Source organism: Rhipicephalus sanguineus, chromosome 11 (assembly GCF_013339695.2).
Source record: "Rhipicephalus sanguineus isolate Rsan-2018 chromosome 11, BIME_Rsan_1.4, whole genome shotgun sequence".
NCBI classification, from domain to species: domain Eukaryota; kingdom Metazoa; phylum Arthropoda; class Arachnida; order Ixodida; family Ixodidae; genus Rhipicephalus; species Rhipicephalus sanguineus.
This window is the reverse complement of record NC_051186.1, coordinates 11,637,754-11,661,950: the sequence shown is the minus strand read 5'-3', so window position 1 is coordinate 11,661,950 and position 24,197 is coordinate 11,637,754. Positions and strand designations below refer to the sequence as shown.

Here is a 24,197-nt window from a genome sequence, read left to right as displayed (position 1 = left end):
AGGAGCAGTGGAGAAGTGGAGTGGAGGAGAATAAATTAACAAAACAAAATAGAATTTCTCGGCACGGCGGGATTCGAACACACGGTCCGAAGGCGAGCATCGAAACCACTCGGCTATCCAGACACGCCACCGGAACAAGCATTTATGGGAACCATACGGCTGCGTTGCTATGGGATATAGAACGAGAAAAAGAAAGAGAGAAAAGAAAGAAAGAGAGAAACCGAGAGAGAGAGAGACAGATACATAGATAGAGAAAGAAATAGACAGATGGAGAAAGCAAGATATAGAAAGAGAAGGAGAAGGAAAGAAAGCATAACATAGCCATGTATAGCATAGTATGGCAAGGAGGCTGGAAAGGGAAGTGAAGGTGAGGAGGAGAGATGAGAAGGTCAGGTGAAAGGAAAGGAGGCGGGAAAAGCCTCTCGCTTCGCCGTTTCCACAGTCCTCGCACCACTAGTGCGTAGCTCCCCCAATTTTTTTGTTTCGCCTGTCTCGCTTTCAGCGATGTTTTATTCCCAATTATTTACCAACTAATCTATGAAGCACTGGTCCTGTTTGTACATGTGTCTTTTGTTTCGTCTTTCGTGCTGGTTAACTTCGCAAATGTCGCTCCAACTTGCCCAGACAAAAGCACTCCTAGCCTATGAAGGCCCGTTAGTGCTATTCAGACTATTCGCGTCACAGCGATGACCGACAACGCTTCAGTCCAGCTCTCCTGGCCGCGTCAGAAGGGGCACCGGCGGCCCAAGAACGCTTCGAGGGCCTCGTTGACGACCGGTGCGTCTTCCTGGTGAGGCCAATGTCCACATTCTTGCAAGAACTGGACGGTCGCCTTAGACGAGTGGTGCCGGCTCAGCTCGGCCACTTGTGGTGTCAGGTACGGATCTCGGGACCCCCACAGCAGGAGCGTGGGCACGTCGAGTCGGCGGTACTGAGCGTTGCTGAGCCGCCGCTCCTTGGAGTAGGCGGCACGGTAGTAGTTGACTGCCGCTGTCATGGCGCCTGCGCATTCACCAAACACACGCGACATCTCGTCACTATACCGGCTATACTCTCGTAATGATGCCTTAATCCTTAACGGGGTACTGGCACCATTTTTCGAAGGGGAGTTTGCTCTTCCATACAAATCTCCTGTATACAGAAACGACTCTGAACAAATGTGCTAGCTTCTACAGCATTGCTCCTGATATATGAAACGGAGTATAGACGATCCCGCTGTGAAATAAGCGGGCGAAAAAATCAAGAGCGTCGAACAACTCTTGTCTTTTAATCACAACCTGAATCACAATCACATACCATGTGACATATACAGTATCAAGGATGTTGCTGGTCGGCTGTAATGACCGTGTGCACCTGTTAGGATATTACTCCTAGCGCTTCGTTTGAATGGAGGCGCACAAATGTCCAAATTCGTAGAACAGCGGAAGGCCATCGCTGTATCTTCATTTGATGTTGCGACCATGATCACATGATCATCTCATAGCGTGTCACTTAAAATCCACTGTAAAATGCACTATTTCGACACAAAGCCACTTCTGCTCGGTGAGAGCCTTTGACCTTTAGCCTCTCTTTTACTCTATCGTGCGGTGCTTAAAAACCATGCTTCAATTCAAAAACACACCTATGTAACACGTTCTATAACTTGTTTCATCTATACTATGGACAAACTATTTGCGGTCTTCCTAGCTCCATGGTCCTCCGGTTTCTAAAACTGCACAATCCACTACCTCTCTTGCAACATGCTCCATGCAGAAGTTATCCACGGGTTCGGTCAATCAGTGCTGCACTTGCACAGGCGGTACGCAATATTTAATGACTCTCAAGTTAGTCTATCACGCATATTTTGACTCAATACGCTTTGCTTGAAGAACGTGTGCTTCGGCACTTCAGAACGAAGGCGATCACAGTATGATGCACTTGTAGGGTTGCCAACAGCCCGGCTGGTTTTTTTTAGACTGCGGGCCGGTTACCTGTCCGCATCTAAGACCAGCCGTCATTGGCTGGTTTTCTGGCCATCGTATTTTTTTTTTATTCATATACCCTAAAGGCCCAATCGGGCATTACATAGGGGGTTTTGAGACAGTTATATGAACAAACTTGCAAATAAGACCATTGGTAATATACACTGAATATAGTAAACAACATAAAACATACTACTATTAACAAGGCCGGGTGCAAGAAGATTGGTAACATATAAATAAAATTGTTAAGGCAAAGTTACAAAATCAAGGATGCAAAAGAGAACGAGAGATAAAAAGAACATTGCAATTTTATACTGAAAAATAAAAATACAATAAAAATTGAGCTGAAAAAATTGATTTGTACAATGAAAAGAAAAAGAAAGAACTTGTATTATACATACGTGCACATACCCACATTTATAGCCTAGTCATACATTCAAAAAAATCTTCGAGGTATTAACAAAAGCGTCATGATCAATGATCGACGCTATGTCCCTCGGTAGTGCGTTCCAGTGATGTATGACTAGAAGTAATGGTGAATGTTGATACGTATTAGTGCGTGCAAAGAAAGGCTGTACTTTGAAAGCGTGATCAAAACGCTGGGAAATATTATGAGGTGTTTTAATGTGAGCTTCACGGAACCGGGATTGACTATGATAAAGTGTGTGAAAATGTGATAACAGTGCTAGTAGTCTGCGTTTTTGAAGAGAGGGTAATGAAAGTGAGTGTTTGATGTCTGTAATGCTATCTATATATTATTGGTGATAAATATTGCCGCTTTATTTTGTATTGATTCTAATTGATCGATCAGATATGATTTATGTGGGTTCCAAATGATGGATGCATATTCTATCTTTGAACGGACAAGTGTGGTGTATGCTAACAATTTGGTGGAAGAGTTCGCCAAGTATAGGTTTCGTCTAATGAAGCCAAGTGTTTTGAATGTCTTAGTTATGATATTATTGTGCTCGTTCCAAGTGTAAATCAGAAGATAAATTAACTCCGAGATATTTAAATGTGGATATTTTTTCAATGGGGACACCTTGAATTTTGTAAAGGCTTAGTACTGATTTAGGTGCTCTTGTGAAGGTCATGGCCTTAGTTTTAGAAGCGTTCATTTGCATTTGCCACTGGTGACACCAATATGCGAGTTTATCGAGATCCGACTGTATTGACTTATTATCTTGGATGTTATCAATTCGTCTGTAGATGATGCAGTCGTCTGCAAATAACCTGATTGTAAATGATAAGGTATGTCCAATGTCGTTGGTGTAAATGAGAAACAAATTGGTCCCAGGACCGATCCCTGGGGAACACCAGACTTTACAAGCGAAAGTGAAGATGTGTGCCCATTCACACAGACTGATTGGCTACGGTTGGTTAGAAAATTATTTATCCATTTTACGATTTTGCTGTTTACGTTAAGATTCGTTAATTTCATTATTAAGCGGATGTGCGGAACCTTGTCAAATGCTTTCTCAAAATCAATGAATATAGCATCAATTTTTAATCCAGCATGAATGGCTTCGTGAAGGTCAGTCACCAATTCAAATAGTTGTGTTTCACATGAACGACCACGAAGGAAACAATGCTGGTTACTGGAAAACAAGTTGTGTGCTGTTAGAATATTTATTCTAACATCGCGAATATTTTATTTTATTTTTTTTATTTCGCATTTAATAAGCGTAAATCGGCAACTTCGAAGATACTGCATATTTTTCGTCAGTCACGAAAACTCTCACTCAATTTTCGACCAGTGCCCACAGAAAAGACGAAGTTATTGATCCCTCCAGTTATACCGGTCATTTAATTAGAGCGAAGAATAATCATCAGTGGTTACGTGCTTGCATCATGAGCGTAAATTCTGCGCCTTCGAAGCTGCGAAAATTACGTCGGTGTCTCTACGAAAGCCTGGACCTCTCAACCTGAGAACGAGAGCTGGCTCCTGGCTGTGAACGACATGTAATAATAATAATTGCTGGGGCTATACGCCCCCATTGGACGGCATTTATTTTGATGGCGACAGGATAGCTGGTTAGCTCTGTTTTCTTTTTTTCTTTCGCACATGCACATTATGTTGATTCTGACTGGGCAAACAATGTTACAATACACATTGCGTGGGAAAGAGCGAGCATGGTGTAATTTTTTTTCGGCATAAACTAAACTGCCTGTATAAGTAACCCCCTCCCCTCCTTGAAGAGCTGGTTTTTTTCTAATGGTAAGGTGGCAACCCTACGCACTGGCACAGGGTTGCCACCTTCCGTGGGGGTGGCGGGGTGTCTAAATCCCCCCCCCGGCAATTTTGATATTTTGTATGTGTATATGAACACAAACAAACACACGCACAAACATTCATTAATGTTGGTTGAACAACCCCCTCCCACCAACCCCTCTTCCGAAAACAATTTCTGGCCACGCTCATGGCATGACGTCACGGTGCAAGCGCCACAACGCCTTGATATCCGCTAGCATTGCGCCGCAAATGCTTCGCGCTAAGATATAGATCACCACACAGCGTCAGGCCGGCCTGTCTTGTACAGTTTCTTCGCGCTGTTCCTTGAAGTTAAGCCGCACCAACAAGCTGCACTGCAAAAACATTTAGACTACAAAACCGCGTGGCATACTTTCGCTATTTCTAACGCGATATACATACCTGGTTTCGAGAACGCGTACTGCAGCACGGAGGTGACTTCCTGTAAATCGTCACATTGGTTGTGCACGCGCGTCATTTGCGCGAAGTCGTCCACGGTGAGCCATAATTCTGGTATCTTGGGGCACTGGAAGGCGATCACGTATCTGCCAACGAAACGTATGCTTCACTGAATTATACTTTGTATTCAGTAACTAAGACTTAGTGTGTCAACGCATCGTTTTATCAAAGCAGTCATATGGGCACTCTCGACGGGTTTTCGCCGTTCCCGTCACTTTCTGTGTAATGTCCAAATTGATAACGTTCCCCCGCGCGTCGTATGTTCCATCCGCGAGTAAAAGTGTGCGAGTGCTGACCCAGGCGAAAACAGCGCGCAGAGACGAGTACGAACAGACACAAGAAAAGGCACAGACACAGGGGCTCTACGCGCGGTTTTCGCCTCGGTATGAACAACCAACTATCTCGAAACGTGTTATTCGAGTGCTGACGACGAACGCGGCTGAAGCGGAGATGAAGCGAACCGGCCGTCTCCGTCGCACGGAGGGCGCATGTGATAACATCACTTCGCGTGCGAAGCCTGCCGTCGATTGCTCATCAAGCAAAGAAACACTCCGCCCGTCTTTTGTAAGGAGCATGAAGGGACGCCGAGGGAGGGGGGGGGGGCTGCGCTGCTCGAAGAGCGCGGGCGCTATCTCTACCGGCATCATGAGACGGCTCGTAAACTTGCTGTGGTCTCAACGCTTACTTCGCGTTTAGAGAACTGACAACACGAAAACGACTTCGGTCTCTTCAGCGGTTGTATTCACTTAAATCAGCGTTTTGTTAAGTTACGCGAGATCAGATTCAAAAGAGCTAGCTGCTACCATTACTTTGTATAACATGCCAATTTGTTGCTATCTCATTTATTGCTTCGCCGTTAAGCGAAACTGTGATTCCTTTTTTTTCTTTTTTTGGCAGTTGAAGTCGACCGGGACCGAGGCATTCATTAAGGCTTTCCGAGTTGGTACCATACTCTCGCACTTTATATAACGTAGAGATTTGTTTTAATGAACAAAGATGCGGCCAGCTGCACTTCGCGAACACCGTCAAAACAGCGAAGCAGATGCCCTCCTTTGTCAGGCTCACCCTCACCCACTTTTGGGGCACCGCTCACTGGTTCACACTCTCCACTGAGCCTCGACACTCCCCCTCTTGGCGCGCCTCTAATTTGTTCATCCTTTCCATCGAGCCTCACCCTCGCCCATCTTGGCGCAGTGCTGCCCTTCCCCTTCTTACCGAGTCCCACTCTCGCCACCCTGCGAGGTCACGTGACCAGCGCTACGCCATCATCGGACGTGGAAACCTCGACTAAGACCGCACCGCTGTTAAAGAGCGCAAAATAATGAGAACACAGAGAGGACGGCGGGAACACGAGCGCTTTCCACACTGGGTCCTCGTTTTTCGCGCTTCTTTTCATTGTTACGTACCAACTCGCCCAACGATCCATTCTTCTAAAGGATCTGTTTTGTTCTATATTTGCTTGTCACGTTAAACGTGTTCACTTTGCAGTCATTGCTTGGTATTTTGAGGAGGGTCCCCTGCTAGTTTTTTTTTTTATCTCGCGAGCCTTCTCCTTTACACGAATGCCGAATGTAAGAATGAATGAATATTACGCGGGGTCTTTGAGAAAATGCCTTAGAAAATACTATCAAATACGAAAGTGTGATACTAGCAACCTTACTGTAGGCACAACGGGATTCAGTGTAAAATGTATCGTGAGGGAGTTGGCAGAGTAAATAAAAAGTAGACCAACAGTGTTTAGCCGGAACAACAACGCGCTATTAAACCTAACGTATCAATCAACGTTCTTCATGAAGGTAATCTATATATCTGTTGACGGCTAGGGTAGTAACAGTGACTAATGTGCCGTTAGTAGCGGCAAGGATAAGAATGCTTACTACCCTTGACGTTACTGCGTGCAGTTACTAACAGGGTAGTTACATATGTGACAAACAGTTACTATCCCGAAATAGCTGGTCCTACGGCCTTTTTTTTTTTTTACGAGTGTAAAGCTAGAGCCGGCGGACCGGCACTATTGTCGACGCTCGAGTTCTGCTTAATCATCCTGGAATAACGTGCTGAAATGTGCAGTGCACTTCGTGAACTGCAAGATACCCCTTTCCGTGGTCCCGCGTACTACAAGCATTGTCTAGCACTCGCTGGTGAAGTGCAGTGTTAGGTGATGTTGGCTATTGTTGGCTCACCATTGGCAATTGGCGGCCAGTGTTGTCACACGTAGAGCATTGCACAAGTGTTCTTCCAACGTATCGTTTTTGCAGTGATCTATCTCACCGATGTTACGTTTTCCTAAGGATAGAGGTATCTGATATACTTCATTATTAGCGCTTTTGTAAGGAAGGCACCCTTGTTTGGGCCTATAGCCGCACACAACTTTAGGATTCCTCGGCATTTCCTCCTCAAAGCCGGAGGCACACGAGCCTGCACCAATGAGAGCGCACTCTAGACTGACGTCGTGCGCCGGGCGGCCGCTGACCCCTCCATCCGAGAGCATTGCCGAGTGCACAGCGGGACTATTTCTTGGGTCGCAGAAGCGATGGGCTGCCACTCTTTGGTCGTCTGGGACCTCTTTGGACTTCTTAATTTATGTCTGACTGTGCATGTCGAGACAGTCATTTTTTTTTTTACATATTGCCTACTTTTGCTGGGGCTGAGAAAACAATTTTTAGATTTAGACGCTGCGGGACTTCTTTTTTTTTTTCATTTGGTGCGACATTCTTTGTATATATGAAATTACCGCAATGTTTTGCCTCCCCATCTTAAAAGGCGCTCTGTTCTCTCTTCTGTTCCCTATGGTGTCCTTGCGCTGTCCTAAATCTTAAAGGGTCCCGTCCCTATAAGCAGCACAGAGGCCGAAATTTAGCTGTGGTGCTTCGGTTGTGCACGTATTTTCAAAATACATGTAGTCGCGATAATTTTTCGAAACGGTGCCGTAATAGCGGAGTTGCACGCGTTCGATGATCCAAGAGAGGCCCTCGATTGTTTCCCTCTTTCCCTTTCTACGCTCCGTTCGTCGGCTCGTCTCTCCTCCTGGCCGAGTGCTTCTCCTCACCGTGCGAGGAGGAAGAGCGGCGAGCGCGCGTACCCGAGAGCAGGCAAACAGGTCCTGTTTTGTGGATGACCAGACGCGAATGTTTACGTCATCGCCAACGCTGGGGATTACCGAAAGGCCCGGAGAAGAGAATATGTGATAATAATAATAGTTTAATATATTTATAAACAATTATTATTTGCACAATACAGTAAAATCTCGGTGATACGATCACGGCTCGTACGAATTTCGGGGTGATACGAATTTTTCTGTGGTCCCGGCCACGGTGGTCCCGGCCGAGGCCCATTATCCTGCAGTGTATTGGAGTACGGTTGTTGCGAACCGATGTGCACCCTGCGACGTTTGATACGAACGTACGCTAGCGCACAGGTACGAACAGGTGCTGCCTGCGCTGTCGGGGAAGACCCGGCAGCAGGGGCGTAGCCAGAAATTTTTTTCGGGGGGGGGGGGGGGGGGTGTTCAACCGTACTTTATGTATGTTCGTGCGTGCGTTTGTATGTGTACGTGCCTATATACGCAAGCAAAACTGAAAAATTTCGGGGGGGGGGGGGGGTTGAACCCCCCCAACCCCCCCTTGGCTACACCCCTGCCCGGCAGTCACACGCGGCTGCGGGCATGCGCGCAGCGCGACCATCAACGGTGCGTCGTTGCCTCCGAGATAGTGCACGCGAATCTTGGAGGCCTTTAGGCGCCTTACAGATGACGGTTACAGATGACGTTGACGTCGCGCTTTTTCTTTTCCGACGCGTTGACTCGTGCTCCTGTGCTCGAGGCAGCAGCGTCTTTGTACTGTGTCAACATGTGCTTGCCACGTCGATGCAAGCCATGTCCCCGCAATCAGACGTTCTATGAAACAAGACAAACTCGGGCTGCGGGTCAGTCATGAAGTCCCAATAAAGGTGGACGAAGACCCCAAGAGACGAAGCGGAGGGTCTTGGCGAAGGAGCTTGGCCTCTATCTATCGTGGGAAAAAAGCGCTTCTTAAATCACTTTCGCCGCAGTACTCTGGTGTCATGCAGAAAAGTGTAGTAAGATTAGGAAGAGGCTTCTAGCGATCACGGGGCACAACACATCTGGTTCATTAATTACACACACGCACATGCACTGTATATCTACGAGTACAGGTATGATCGCTGACGTCTAAAAACTTTACTGGCAATCATTCAGAGCTGTTCGTGACGTCGGTGCAGCCCTGAAAAACACTAAATCAAAGCGTATGCCAACTTTCTTTTGTCGCATATTGATTTTTCATGTTTTCTGGTGATACGAATTTCGGATGATACGAATATTTTTGGTAACCCCGCGAGATTCGAATCACCGAGTCTTTACTGTAATATCAACCCACGGGTGACGTGCTAGGCTAGACAGAAAGGAAATTCCCTTACGCGTTTCGTGCAATTTGTGGCATGCCCACGGCTTGTAGAGCTGCCGCGTTTGGCATTGTTTGGCGACGGCATTCTGAACTCGATGCGCGCGTACACTTGAAATGTTCGAAAATTATCCGAGGTGGTTTGGGGGCTGTTTAAGGTTGTTGTATTAACACATTCAGTCCTACACTCATCTTATTCTCGTATCGTGTGTAATCACGCTTTGCAAATCATTGTTACACAAGATAACTTCAATCGTTTTTTTTTCAGTCTTTTTTATATTTCATATTTTTGTTGCAAAACAAAGAGGAACGGAATAACCGAGGTGCTATATACCTCAATCTATCCACAGCAACAAAATCATAATAGAACAGAGTTTAAATCGTCGTATGAGGGCACTCGTGTAAAGGACTCCATAGGTTACCGTCAGGGTGTCTGATGAGAAGCCGTTAACATCAGCATATTGATTTCTGTTCGTCAAGTACTGCCTTAATCAATTTCATAATACTGGTAATCTCATTAGTTCGGGCTATGCGAACGCCTCTGACTTGTGGTGGAATCCCGCACGCTGTAATGAATGCACTGCATATCTCTCTCTCTCTCTCTCTTTTCTTTTCCGTCCTCTCTATTTCTCGTCTTTCTATTCCCCTTCCCCGATCCCCCAGTGTAGGGTAGCCAACCGGAAGTGTTTCTGGTTAACCTCCTTGCCTTCTCCTTTTTCTGTTTCCTTCCTTCCTTCCTTACACTAAAATCTGCTTGCGCGGTACTTTGTCGAATGATATACGAAAATCCAGAAATTCGAGACCACCTAGTCCTGGGGAGTTCAAAACACGCGTCATCATAAACATATTATTATACTGAACATTCCATTATTATTATATTATGCCATGTTATATTATTGCATCGTTATTATATTCTTAAAGAAACATTATATTGACGAGTACGATGTAGCCGTATGGATAACGACAAAGCTGCGCCCTTTCGATCGTTCAATTTGCCTCACCCCGACTTGAACATCTGCGCGGGGCTTGTCTTGAGAAGCTGTCTCAGGGCGTCCGGGTGGCCTCCGTTGATGGCGACCAGCTTGTCGACCACATCTGGATACTTGTTGGCGAAGCACCACGAAACGATGGCGCCCCAGTCGTGGCCAATTAGAATCACCTTCTTCCTCTCTGCAGAAAGTGCGTTAAATGTACTACCGTCAGCAATAACGTGAACTATACTATGCTATAGTGAGCAATATAGCGCGTGGAGTTCAGAGCATTCTGGATGCGGAGAGCTTTCCTTTGTCCGGTACACTTCTATTTACAACTAGCTTGAAGTCGCATTCAGCAGTAGGTGGTCTGCAAAATGAGCCACCATACAACAGTCGTCCTCCGAGTCCCAGCCGCGTTTCCAAAAGTATTTTCTTTTGTGTAATACAAGCCGCCAAATTCAATTTCGGGAGCTGGAAACACACCTTAGTCGCCATGTTCCGACACCGCATACTCTAACGCCAGCGGCTGCGATGTCACAAGATATTGATAATTTGTTTCAAATCGAGGGAACAAGAAACTAACCAAAACGTAGCCATTTAGTCAAGACATTTTTTTTTCTGCCACAACCGGCCTAAACAAGAAGACAATTAGGCACAAAGTAGTAAAACCTGGCAACCCCGGGCAGGATTACACGCACATGCATGAACAATGAAATGGTAGCGTAGCTAGAAATTTTTTTCGGGGAAGGGGGGGGGGGGGGTTCAACCATACTTTATGTATGTTCGTGCGTGCGTTTGTATGTGTGCGTGCCTATATACGCAAGCAAAACTGAAAAAATTCGGGGGGGGGGGGAGGGGTTTGAACCCCCCCCCCCCCCTTGGCTACGCCCCTGAACCGACGACACAGAGCAATTGGTAGAGCATCGGACGCCTGATCCGAAGGTTGTGTGTTTGGACTCCAAAGACGGAAAGTTGTTATTGCGTTCACATTCATTCATTTCACTTTATATTATAATTGCTACGCTGCAGTTGAAAACTACAATTAACGTCCTCTATGCCTCCCTTGGCTTGATTAGGGCGTACTCTAAATGGCATAGTCACGACTCATGAAGGCAGGTTATAATAGAGCTTATGATTACCGCCGTAATAACGACTAAACTTTTTCAGCAATGCTGATGAAGGATTTGTGTACCGGATGCCATAGGCTGTTTCCGCTTTTAATTACTATTCATCTTATCGTGTCTTCCTGGTTGCGATAGCACTGCAAGCGCAAGACGCAAACGGCAAACGCGAAACACTATTTTAAAAGGCGAACCTCCTGCATGGCCAAAAGCCAGCAGACGCAAAGCTTTTTGCGGTCAAAAACACTTCCATTCTCCTAACACACTCAAACTCACCTCAGCTAACAGCCACAGTCACGAAATTGTCTCCCGCAAGGGCCAGGACAGTGGAGAAGGTCGGAATGGCAGGGAGTGTGTTGAATAAAATGTCCCCTCTCCCCGAAAGCATTCTACACCCAATGTTAATTTGCACTACCTCCGAGATCAGTGGCATTAGAAGCTTTCTTCATCTCACGTGGTTTTTCAGTGGCCTACGGAATCGGCGCACCTTTGACCAAGCGAGGATATGTCGCGCGATGACATCATGATAACGTCCCAAATTTTGCCGACCTGTGACGTCCTCACGGGTTGATGATTTTTACATCACTCGCGCGCACGCCGACGGTCCCTTTTCACGTTCGATGAGGCGGTTAAGGCTTCGCCCTAATAATTACAACAGTATCCATATCTTCATTTTTGCTTCTTACCCAACGAATGTATGAGGCCTCTGAGATCTTCTACTAGGTAGGGCATCTGGTATTCCTTAACATTGGATGGCTTCGAAGACTGTCCGTACCCTCGCATGTCTGGTGCGACGACCCTGCAGACAAGAAAGCAATAAATCAATCAAGGATGCTAGCACAAATTAAGTAAATACATAAGCCTGTGTTCAATGCAGCGTTGTCTTAATTGAGCAAGCCGAGTGTTCCATTAGGCAAATTAACCCAACATTATTAGCGAGCAGAAATCTTTGCATCTTCGCAGCCGCTTTGTCTTCGAAGAGATGAAGCCGGGGGCACGTGTAAAACAATTACGATGCTATTTCAATCAAACCAAACGAAGGCTTGCAAGCCTGTTCAGATTACAATTAACGATGCCAAAAGTAAGCTTTTCCCGGCCAGAAAGTTACCGATCCTATTGAGGTTAAGTAAACATATATCGTTGCAGTAGCTCTTACAGACACCAAATGTGCTCTTTTTGCAAACGTATTTCATTGCCGTCTACCATTGCTTTAGTAACACGAGTTTCATAACGCCAAGGTTTACATTAGGAATTTATGGATGTCGTCATCATCAGTCCAGTTTATGTAATTTTATGTAAACTGCATGACGAAGAAATCTACGAATGATCTCCTATCGGCCAAGTCCTGCGCGGCAGGCTGCCATTTTATGTTTGCACATTTCTGAATTTCATCACACCACTTCACCTTCCACCACCTCTTGTTATGCATTCTGTCGCACTCACTGAGCGTCGGTCATCAGCTTGTATCAAGCTTGCAGCCGTATCACTCGAGAACACTGACGCCCTGAATGAACGCACCCACAAGATGCATTTTACCGGTATATAACCCCAAGTCGCACGCGCGGAGTCGTGGTTATGTCCCGTATGCATGCGCGAATCCTGGGAGAGGTCCCGAGATTATTCATTGATTAACAGTCTCTTCCAATTACGGCGCACTAATGGCCCCCTCTTAGGTGACTAGGGCACCCCCCCCCCCCGTGCGCACACCTATGATAATAAGTAATAGTAAGCCAAATAATTCCACAAGTCCTTCCTCTAGAAGTCCTTAATGTTTTACTGTCCGCCAATATGTGAAACTTTTCCATAAGAAATTGTCACTGAAGTTTCCGCTGTTTCTCTTCAATTTGAATGGCCCTTCCCAACTGGACGAGATGGCGCAATTCTACCGCGACTCCGCATATTTGCCGTTCCCTGCGAATCAGTCGGTGTTGACGTTAAATGAAAATACCGTAGCTCGAAGAGAGCGGAAAGTAGTGGCCACCTTCCTCCCCTAAACGGAACATGCATGCGTGTGTCCCTCGAATTACGTGCAGTTTGCAAGAAAACCCTATTTACCAGACGTAAGGGTCTCACCGTAAAGTGTTGGGCGTGATATGACCCGGCACGATATAACCATGAAGAGAGGAAGCGTTCTGATGCAGAGGAAACATAGTTACCAGTAGTTTTTCTTGAGCTCGGGTATCTGCTTGCGCCACGTGTACCAAATGTCGGGGAAACCGTGGAGCATAACAACCAAGGGCTTGTCTCGGCTTCCGGCAGAAACATAGTGCAACGTCACACCATCCTGTTGAAGCAAAAAAAAATAATAATCAATAAATAAATAACATGGCTGATCCCCCTTTCATAGGAATCGAGAGAGAAACATGTCTTCGCAGGGGTAGTTTAGCGTTTATTGTGCATTGTTTCGCCACAAGGGCGAAGGAATGAATGCTATAGCAGCAAATTGTAATGTCACGCGAAGAACGGCAAGCAGCTCGAACCTTGAAGCGCGCTCTAAAGCAGGAAGGACGCACGAAAAAAACGTACACAGGACGAGCGCGAACTAACAACTGTCACAAATGGTACCTCTTCGCGTGTGAGCAGCGCGCTCCTTTCGGAAACGCGGCCGCTGCAGCGAGCGAAGTGACCTTCGTGCTGTCTGTAACGTCAACGGTAACTTGCGGCGAAAAGACAAGACGTACAAACCGCCCACATCACGAGAGAAGCGCGCGCGCGCACGGGAGACACCCCCTGCAGAAGCGCGCCTCGCATCGCGACGCGCGGGGCGACGACCTTTAAAAGCGCGCCCTGCGCGTTCTTCGCGCCATCTCGCCAGTGATAACAAGAACACGCTGACGCCACCGAGCTCCGAGTACCGCGAACGGTAAGTGGTGTATATAAATAGCTTGCCGTAACTAATCCCTTACAACGCACGCTCTGTGGCCGAGTGGTTGCGCGCAGCGGAGCGAGGGGTCATAGGTTCGACTCCCGGCAACGGAACTTTTAAGTGCGAATGCACTTTATAAGCGACCCTGAATCCGCCGTCCCATAGCAACGGCGCGAGGAGCGGAGAGGAGCGTCTGTAGCAACGGCGCAGCGACGTCACGCCCCACGTGACTGCGCGCGCTCCGCCCTCCGCTCCGTGGCTGCGCGCGCCCCGCGCATTGCCTGTGGTGATGAAGGCCGGCGGCGAGACGCCGAACGAAAGCGTGCGAAGCGAGCCGAGCACCCCGAAGCCGATCTGGCGCGGGGACGCGCGATGCGTGAGCGAGCGCGGGCCCTCGAATTCGATCGGCCGGACGCGCGCTTCAAGCGAGACTTCCTGGACTGCAGCTTCGGATATAGCTGCGCGGTGTGCGATCGACTGTGGTTCGACAACAACCTGAGCCCCATCTCGGGCGTGCGCAACGCCGCCAACAAGTTGAACGCGTTGCGGGTTCTTTGGAACGAGTTCAGAAGACAGATCATCATCATCAGTAAAAGTGCTTTGCACTTAAAAACGGCCAGACCTCCGTGGGTCGGCTGGCGCGTGCTCTCATCGCTGCCGTCTCCTTCGCTCGGCTCTGCAGTTTAGTCGCGCGCGCCCCCTTATAGCATCACCCCGTGCTTCGCACTTCCTCATACTCCCCTTCGGGGAAATGCGGGTTTTTTTCTTCTAGTTTTTTTTTCTTTGCCATCTGTTAGTGTACATTTTACAAAGTCATATCCGTGGCGGAAATACGTCAGTGTAGCCGTGGTGGACCCCGGCATAAAACACTTGCGTGTTAAAGAAAGGACGCGCGTATCAGAGTCGTCCGGACTCTCAACTTCATATCAGCCTCTCCGACTATCGTCTCTTCTCGTATACCCAACGTAAATTCATACGTGGACTAAGCCGTACGTTTCATGAAACAGTTCAGTGCTTTTGTTTTAACAGCGAGGCCGTTTAAGCTCACCGTAATTTGTCTGTCGGAAACAGAAATTATCATCACCATGAACCGGCACGCATTCTCTACATCCTCTTCTTCATCTCCTGCCTCTTCTGCTGACCTCCCGGAACACGTGCGCCGATTTCTGCGGCGTGGTCTCTAATAACCCTGATGGATGAGAGAACGAGTACAGAGAGAGAGAGAGATAAAGAAAGAAAGAGTCATAAATAATGACAAAGAGAAAAATTTTTGCCGAAAAAAATGCCTCAGGAGGCGGGATTGGAACCCGTGTATCATCGATCAGAAGGCGAGCGTCATATCCATTCGGCTATCCAGGCGCGCTAGCAGAGCATAGCATAGCCTTGTATACTATAGTGTAGCAAGGGGGGGTGGCAGAGGAAAGTGGACGTGAGGAGGAAAGATACGATGGTGAGGAAGAGGAGAAGGAGGAGGGGGGAGAGAGTAAAGCATAGCATAGAAAGAATGAGAAAGAGAGAAATAAAGAGAAAGAAGTGCAGAAAGAGAAAGAAAGGGAATCAAAGAGGGAGAAACAAATAGAGTGAGAGAGAGATAGAGAGAGAAAGAAGGACGAAGTAAGCGAGAAATAAAGAGAGAGAGAGAGAGAAAGAAATGGATTAAATATGAAGAAAGATAAAAAGAGCAAGAAAGAGAAAGAAATAGTGAAATAGGGATAAATACATAAATAGATACAAACAGAGAAGAAAAAAAGACACAGAAAAAGCAGAGAGAAGAGATAAGAAGAAAGAAATACAGGAAGAAAGAAAGAGAAAATTTGCAAACCTTGAAAAAACAGCAAACGCCAGGACTACATAGGTGCCCTCAGCCCGCTTCCTCGTTAGAATTGCGCCTCCAGTGCAGGCTAGTCTAATCTGTTTCAATATGGCTCTCGTTTAGATAATATTCGCGTTTGTGTATATATTTTATTTGTAATGTGAAATGCCATAATAATAATAATAATAATAATAATATAATAATAATATAATAATAATAATAATAATAATAATAATATTAATAACAATAATAATAATAATAATATCTGGGGTTAACGTCCCAAAACCACGATATGGTTATGGGGAATGCCGTAATGGAGGGCTCCGGAAATTTCGACCACCTGGGCTTCTTTAACGGGCACCTAATCTAAGTGCACGGGCCTCATACATTTTCTCCTCCATCGAAAAGTAACGTCGAATGTCGTGTAAGTTCCTCTAAATAATACCTATGTGTTCTTCGCAAACTCCCATCTCACGCCTCTGGTAGGCGATTCATATAGGCGTTAGCTCATTGAAGATCGAACTTTCCTTTCGCACGCGAAGTGCTTCATTTGTTTTCCACCTCAGTCCCTCTCTCTTGAAGAAGGCAGTAAATTAATTGCTATCTTCTTAACAGTTTTAGCACGATAGCGTCAAAGAGCCTGGGTAGCAGAAATTCCGGTGTCGGCGTCGTTGGTTGTGAGCGAAATATCATCATTGTCCGCGACCGAAAAATCACCGTGGATGCAAATAAAAACTCAGTTTCGCCGCAAAGGCGAAGCAAATGAATGCGATAGCAAGAAATTTAAACGCACACGAAGAACGACAAGCAGCTCGATACATGCAGCGCACCGCTGGAGCACAAAGAACAACTGTCACAGTTGTGACGTATTTGTGTTTGAGCAACGCGCTGCAAGTGTCGACGATGCAGAGCCCCACGCTCTCACGTATTTATTTTTTCTTTTAAACTGCGGCGCGTGGAGTGACCCCTCTGCGTCTCCTGCCACACGGTGGCGTCTGACGCAAGGTGCGCCCGGTGTTCCCTTTTTTTTTCGTTCCACATCACGAGTTGGTACAGAAAGGGGCCATTTTTTCGTGCGCGTCTCAAGGCAGTTTTCAAATTGAAAGAATGTGTAGGAGCGTTGCATGACAGAAAACACGCTCAAGCTCCTCCCAGATCTGCGTACGCCAGCGGTAAACGGTGTATGTAAATAGCTCTCCGTTACTACGCCGGCGCATGCGTGGCGCGTGGTTGCGTTGTCTAACGCGCAGCGCGCTGCGGAGCGAGGGTTCATTGGTTCGAATCCCCGGTCGAATGCTTCAAAACTTTTAAATGCGAAGCATTTCTTAGCGAACCTCAGACACTTTGGCCGTTTCTATCTATCTATCTACTATCTAGCCGCCTACGTCTGGGCGCTCTCCTGGTCGTCTGTATAATTTGTAATATACCAAAATTGGCCTAGCAGGGCATCAATGTATGACGAACACGACTAACTGGTCATGACATGATTAACTGAAAATACCTGTCGCGTACGTCATGAAACCCTTTCTCTCAGTCACGTGTGGCGCATACCCGTAAACCAGTTATTTTTATGCGGGTATGTGCCACAGGTGATACAGAGTTTCAACCAAACTAGTAACCGCGAACACACACATTGGCACGTAAGGAAAGTGATAATAATAGTAATTGTTGGGTTTCATGTCCTTCATGTCCGGAAACCACGATATGATATGAGATTTGCCGTACCGAAAGGTCTCCAGAAAATTTGACCATCGGGTATTCTTTAACGTGTACCAAGATTGCACAGAACACGGGCATCTAGCATTTCGCCTGCATCGAAATGCGACCGCCGCGGCTGGAATCGAACCCGCGACCTTCGGGTCAGCAGCCAAGCACCTTAACCGCTAAACCACCGCGGCAGGGCGTAAGTAATGTGAGGAAACTGAACACAGAACACTCCTGGAAGACCGTCCACTCCACGTGGTCCGCAACACGCACCACGTGGATTACGCAAAACTGGCGTCTATACTTCCTACAATAAATCTGCTGAGAGACCCAGGACACTTTATCATTACCGGTGGCTTCAAACATTGATTTATCAAGACCCAACAACGCTTGGTCGTTATACTGCGTGAAACACGGATTGAATGTGGAGAGGACATCAAAAGGCCTCGCTGCCACGTCCACGACAGGGGGCATCATTGATCATTTCATCGTAGAGTCACTGGAAAAATTTCAGAGTATCGCATCTGTTTTCCCGCGCGCCGCCGCCGACGCGATTGGCTTACTTGCATCACGTGAGCTCTCGCCGCCATATCCCTTCCAAGCGCTTTGCGTGCAGGCGCGTTCAGTGCAGCGCGTGGCCGGGACATTTAGCAGTACCACGGTCCCTACAAGTACTTTGTCGCATTTTTAAACGCGCCTTGCAGACAGGAGCGTAAGAAATTTTTTCGGGAGGGGGGGGGGGGCACCTCCTAGATCTGAAGTGGGGGCATGGCAGGCAGAGGTGGTCGAGTGGCATTTCGTGCTACGTATGCCACGGGAAAAAATTGGGGGGGGGGGGGGGGGCACGGGCCCCGGTGTCCCACCCCGTGGCTACGCCACTGCATGCAGATTCCAGAGAGTAGCTCACCAGCAATCGAACGTTACCGGTGAGCTACTCTGAGAATCTCGTTAATTTAGCATGCTGTGTGGGAAAAATTAATGTCAAAGAGCGCCGTTCTACGTGGCTGCATATAGTTGTTCGGAATGAATTCGCCCCTCTCGAACACACCTTTCTACAGTTAACTACACAAACTTTGCTGGAAAAGATCTTATGCGACAGGATGCTTCACCTTTTCGGTTCGCTATGGTCAGCGATATTGAAAACAATAAATACCTTTCTATTTGCTCGGCTGTTTATATCTCGATCTGTTGAACAGATTACGTATGCTATTCGAGTTATAAGCGTGTCACGCACGAGAGTGAAATTGAAGATTTATTAAAATAATAACTGTTTACTGGTATACCTTGAAGGCAATTGTGGCATGATCATTTGCCATTGCGCAAAACAGAAGCGTGGAGCTCTGTTGATAAACTTGGTATAAGGCCATGTTATTAATCGCATTTTTAAATTAGTTGCCCAAAAAATGTTGCTAATGCTGCATTGCGCCGAGCGTACTACTAAAATACTGTTTAGTGGGTGAAAAATAGCCACAGCAAAAGAAAAAAAAAAAACAGATCGCACGCATTGCAGGAGTCGATTTTATGCGAGCCTTATATATGTCTATATACGTACTGTGTTGCAGAAGCTTAAAAATTTTCCCCGGATGTACTATTTCTGATCAAAAGAACATAAAGCACCGTGCCGATGAAATTCTAATAAGAGTGCATTATGAAAAAAAAAAAAAAAGGTGCAGCAATGCAGAAACCGAACCCCAGCTGTTTATGCTCTGGCAACGCAAAAATACTGTCGGAAACGCAGCAAAATATTTGCAAATGCACTGCGAAGTTGAGAATATTAAGGAGAAAAGAAATAGTAATAATACAATTAAGTAGTGATGTCAATAATTTTCGCTGGCCTATTTTCTACGTATCGCAGACGCACCTTACCTACCGCACGGCCCGATTCGCCCATGCGTTTGGCTGCTGGCGTTCCAAATCAGGACATAAATATCGCGCACAACTTCCAATTACCGTACACACAACTTCATTACACATAAAAACAGTTGAACAGCAAGCATGGTGCGCAAGCAAGGTATGTGTCAGCGATCAGTCGAAGGACGCAATGTTGAATGTTCTCGATGTTGTTCGACAACGTTCTCGAGTGCAGTGAACCCGAACACCAACTGCAAAGCTAGCGCAAACAGGCAAGATTCACCAAATGTCGAAATAAATGGCATCTCACACAATGTCACTGCGCTAATGCAACTATGTTTTCAGCTCCGGCCTAGCGAACACACCCCGGGCATGACACGAAAAGAAACCGATGAAGCCATGAAGCGAAGTCGCGAGCACATGGCAGCATTCGTCGCACGTTTCATTAGTTACAACGCTAACCGCGCAGTCGATCCATAACTATCGATGACTCGAAATCACTTCTAATATTCACTTAAAAACACACACGCACATAATGCCGTTCCGCTGAGCGTAACACGGCACCGAGGCGAAAAGATCGGTCACTTCTCAACACACGCTAGCGACGCGCCGGACGGTCCGGAAGGGAAATGGCCGCCGCCGCCCAATGTTGCCCGCGTGCAGGCTACCTTTGCGGTACTCTGATTTTCCAGTGACTCTACTTCATCGTAAGAGCCAACCAGGACTTCACCAGCTGCAATATACATCGCACTTCACTACACTTAGTCTTCTCATAGGCGCGTTGACGAACGGATCCGATTAACAAGTCCGGTCCAGGCTGGTGCCCCTGATCACAGTGATGAGGGCCTTGTTCAAGAACTGTCATGAACCCGTTCTACACATGCACACGGGTTCATGAAACGTGCGTGCGTTCTCCGTCATTACGTACAAGTATAACATAACAACTGTAACAACTGCAACTGTGACTGTAACGTGCGTGCAATGCGCCTGCGCATGTCTCTCGCGCTGCGTACTATAGCTAGGGAAACTTTCTTAATGAAACTTAGGTGAGAGTAACGCATGTCCTGTTTATCTGTCTTCCGCCTTTGTCCTGTTCGGATTCGCGCTATGCAGTATTGAGGGAACATGATCACTACATATCAGCTTACCGCGTCTGGTGTTGCTAACGCCCATGTTGCTGTTGCTATCGTTACGCAACTGTAAACAACTGGCTATATAATTTGGCAAAATATAACAGCACGAAGGACAGGAATGAGGACACAAAAAACCGCAGGACGAGTGCTGACTACCAACTCACATTTATTTGACGAAAGTGCTTTCTTTATAATGTCACATGTCACCAACAACAACACGCCACCACTCACGAAACCAGTAATAGAACTATCATGAACGCTATATCATACAAAACCTGAATCAACCTGGTGACATGTGACACTATAAAGAAAGCACTTTCGTCAATAAATCTCAGTTGGTAGTCAGCACTCGTCCTGCTGTTTTTGTCTTCAGGTCCCGTCCTTCGTGCTGTTATATTTTGTAAATGTCGCGCCAACTCACCCAGACAAAGTCTCTCTGCCATGGCTATATAATATGCGACTCTTCAACACATGAGTGTGCGTATACCACTTCCATTTTCTCGAGCGTCATTCCGTAACGTTTCGCTCAATGTGAAAAAATGGCGCCAGTCACCATCCCGCGCATGCTTCGCATAACATCGATTCCCATGGTACGTGGGATCTGCCAAATTTTTTTCTTCTTAGTATGCCCATTATAATTTCTATCGCAATAATAAATAATGATGTACTGAGGTGGAGTCGAACCCAGGCCATCGGCGTGGCAAGCCGGTGTTCTACAACAGAGCCACGCCAATGCTTGGAACTGCATGGAAAGTAACATTCATGCTTCACAAACGTACTCGTCCTGTGTGCAGGCGTCACAGTACGAGACGTAATATCGCAGTAAAACATGTACAAGCGCACTTGCCATTGGGCGTCAAAGCATATGTGAATTGCATAACAAGTTGGTGGTTTAAAGCCGGCCACCCATTACTAAAGGCAGACACATTACTGGGTGTATTCCCATACGAACACGTAGTGGGTGCATCGCAACTTTGAAAAAGCATCCCGCGCGAAATTGCTGCTGGTTTAAAAGCATGTCACCCATTACAAGGACGCACACATTAGTGCGCGCATTCTCTTACACAAACGTAGTGGGTACAATGTTGTCATGCAGAGGTAAAAGTAGCAGAAGCATGTTCAGGGTCAGATGAGACCAGAAGTGATGAAAAATCGTTGAACGTAGAAGGTCGTAGGCTCGAAGGACGTTGCCTGTTCATCGATTTTTATGTCGCACTGAGGGTAAAAAGCGAGCTGCATATGGAAGGTCGTATTTGGTGCTGTTAAGAACGTGCATACCCGTCACATAAATCACATCGTACCAGGGGTGTAGCCAAGGGGGGGGGGGGGGGGGTATCGTACCTTCAAGGGTATCGTACCTTCCCTCGTCATCGTCGATTTTCATAACTCTGTTTTTCTCTATTAACCGGTAGAAAGCTATAGGTAGCAACAGGCCCGTTGGCAGGATTTTTTTTTTTTTCTGGGGGGGGGAGGGCACTTGCTGAAAACCTTGTCTATTTGAGAAAAACATCTATCTGCTTTATTTATTTTTGGTAAAAACACCTACTTGACCAAAATTTCGGTAGGGGGGGGGGGGGCTAACCTCCCCCCCCCCCGGCTACTGGCTAGCGATCAGGTCAAGTTCAAATAATTGCCGCAATACCTCTTCGATTTGATCTAATAATTAATTTAGGCGATTAGGCCACTTAAAGAAGTTGCACAAATAAAAAATTAAGTGGTTTTTTTCCGTGATTATAGCAGAAATAAGGTCTCGAAACACTCATAATTCCGTCTGCGCGCTGGAAGTTCGCTTCGCTGCATCATCCTTGCACCACGCTCTATAGAACTACAGTCGTTATTGTATGTTTGTTGTTTGTGTACTTTCCTCCCTTCCTTCGGGTTTCTTTAATGCCTCACTTTTCCAGTGGATGATTCAAACGGCGCCCTGCAGGCTTTGGACAATTACAAATCCTGCGTGGCGGGTAACGCATCTTGTCACGCGTGAAATCACGTACATTCAAAGTGACGAACTCGTGAGTTCCCAGGGCAGGATCCCTGAGGCACTCCGGCTCTTCCGTCCTCTCCTTGACCTCGAGCACCGAGTGTCCCTTGAGGCAGACCGCGGTCGCGATGCGCAGGCACATCCGCACCAGGTGGTAAGCACCGAATATCAGGGACAGGACTCCGCATACGGCGGGCCGCAGGACGTTGCACGCTGTCCTCAGCCAGGAACCAAGTCCTCCAGCAAGCTCCACAGCAATGTCTCTGTGCCGACCGTGCATCCTTATTAGCGCATCCAGCAGCAGACCCATAGTATAGGAAAGTGTGAAGAGGTAAATATGAGAGTGAATCGAATAGTAGGCACGAGGGAATAAACATTATATTTGTCTTTGCCCGCAGTTTGACCGGGAAAGAACAGCGATGGTCCGCCGTCTGCAAAGGGGCTGTCAAAGGCGCCGCCATTTGAAGATGTAGTTGTCCGGCAGGGCCCGCGGCGACGAGGAGCCTGCGACGAATTTTGATTGCCTTCCTGCGAAGCACTAGGCTGGTTAACACGTAGTGACCAACCCCTACATAGGCTACATTTCATGAGATGCTCAGACGCAACTATTGCCGGTTATGTAGGCCAGGCTAACCTCGCCTGCTGCAACATCACAACCACCACCACCACAATTAAATATCGCGCACTTTTCGAATATTTAACAGAATTTCTTACAATAATATAAAAAAGGTTCACATCCGGAATTCAGAATTGTAGCTTCATAAGCAGAAAGAAAGCATCAGAAACAAATAACCACATTTTCTTCGCCTGCACAGAACCCTTCTCAGAGAGTGCGAATGAGTACTAAAGCTGGCTCACCGAGTGCGGTAGCCTTCTGCAATAGGTAAGCGCTCGTGCTATATGCTTAGAATGTGCCCATGGGGGTAAAATACGTCGTGCAACTGCACCAACATTGTGTTCAATTGGGAGCAGCTAACATTTTAAAATATCCGTAAAAATTCCAGAAATATTCCTACGCGCGAATAACATTATATATCTATCCGTTCAAAGACCGAAACGAATAGCACATGATTCCATTCTTATTCGAATTTCGAATGTTCGCACACCTTAGCAACCAGCAGCGCATAGAGTTCTAGCTTAATAATAGGGAAACCTCCCATAACTTTCGAGTTACTGATACTCAAATCAGGCGAAGAATAAAACTACGGCCCCTAGGTATTATTATCCACCACCGTCACTCGCACATTTCCTTTATATTTGTTACCTTGTAAATGATTTCCTCTTGCTGATATAGTATACGCCAGGGATCTCGTGCTTAAATACAGCTAAACGCCGCTACAACCGAGCGCTTCCAGTACAATACAGCTTGTATATAACGAAGCATGGAATTTGGCCTGGCTGTACTTATACAGTTATTATGTATTCAGAGCGTCACCACAGCGAAAATCCATACAGCGAAAGCGCGCGACGTCAACAAGCGAAGTGACGTGTATAGCGAAGAAGTTGTCACGGTACACGCTTCGTTAGAGAGGTGTTCTACTGTACATCGTAAATTACACAACGTAAAAAGCTTCCATTACTTCCACCTAATAGTCGACACAGAATACATCCGTTATGAATATTCTCTTCAGAAATGCCGGTGAACTCTCATTCATTGATTCGTAA

The 24,197-nt window shown here is 46.7% G+C and overlaps 1 protein-coding gene across 1 annotated transcript; it reads right to left on the bottom strand.

The window, feature by feature from the left end:
* Positions 1-430: 430 nt before the first annotated feature.
* LOC119374330 (AB hydrolase superfamily protein YfhM) lies at positions 431-22,842 on the bottom strand. Its single transcript, XM_037644407.2, has 6 exons — positions 22,546-22,842; positions 13,341-13,468; positions 11,871-11,983; positions 10,091-10,259; positions 4,615-4,757; positions 431-1,002 (listed from the first exon to the last, which is right to left on the bottom strand). Exons 1-6 carry the CDS (start codon positions 22,840-22,842, stop codon positions 725-727), a joined length of 1,128 nt encoding a protein of 375 aa, XP_037500335.1. The 3' UTR covers positions 431-724.
* Positions 22,843-24,197: the final 1,355 nt, after the last annotated feature.

Bases quoted from the DNA above. Each gene is read 5' to 3' on its own strand.
- LOC119374330 (XM_037644407.2), bottom strand. From the start codon at position 22,842: ATGGGTCTGCTGCTGGATGCGCTAATAAGGATGCACGGTCGGCACAGA. The intron at 13,469-22,545 runs GTACGTGATTTC...TTGCTTCAACAG, and splicing joins ACGAGTTCGTCACTTTGAAT to GATGGTGTGACGTTGCACTA. The intron at 10,260-11,870 runs GTAAGAAGCAAA...CACTTTCTGCAG, and splicing joins AGGCCTCATACATTCGTTGG to AGAGGAAGAAGGTGATTCTA.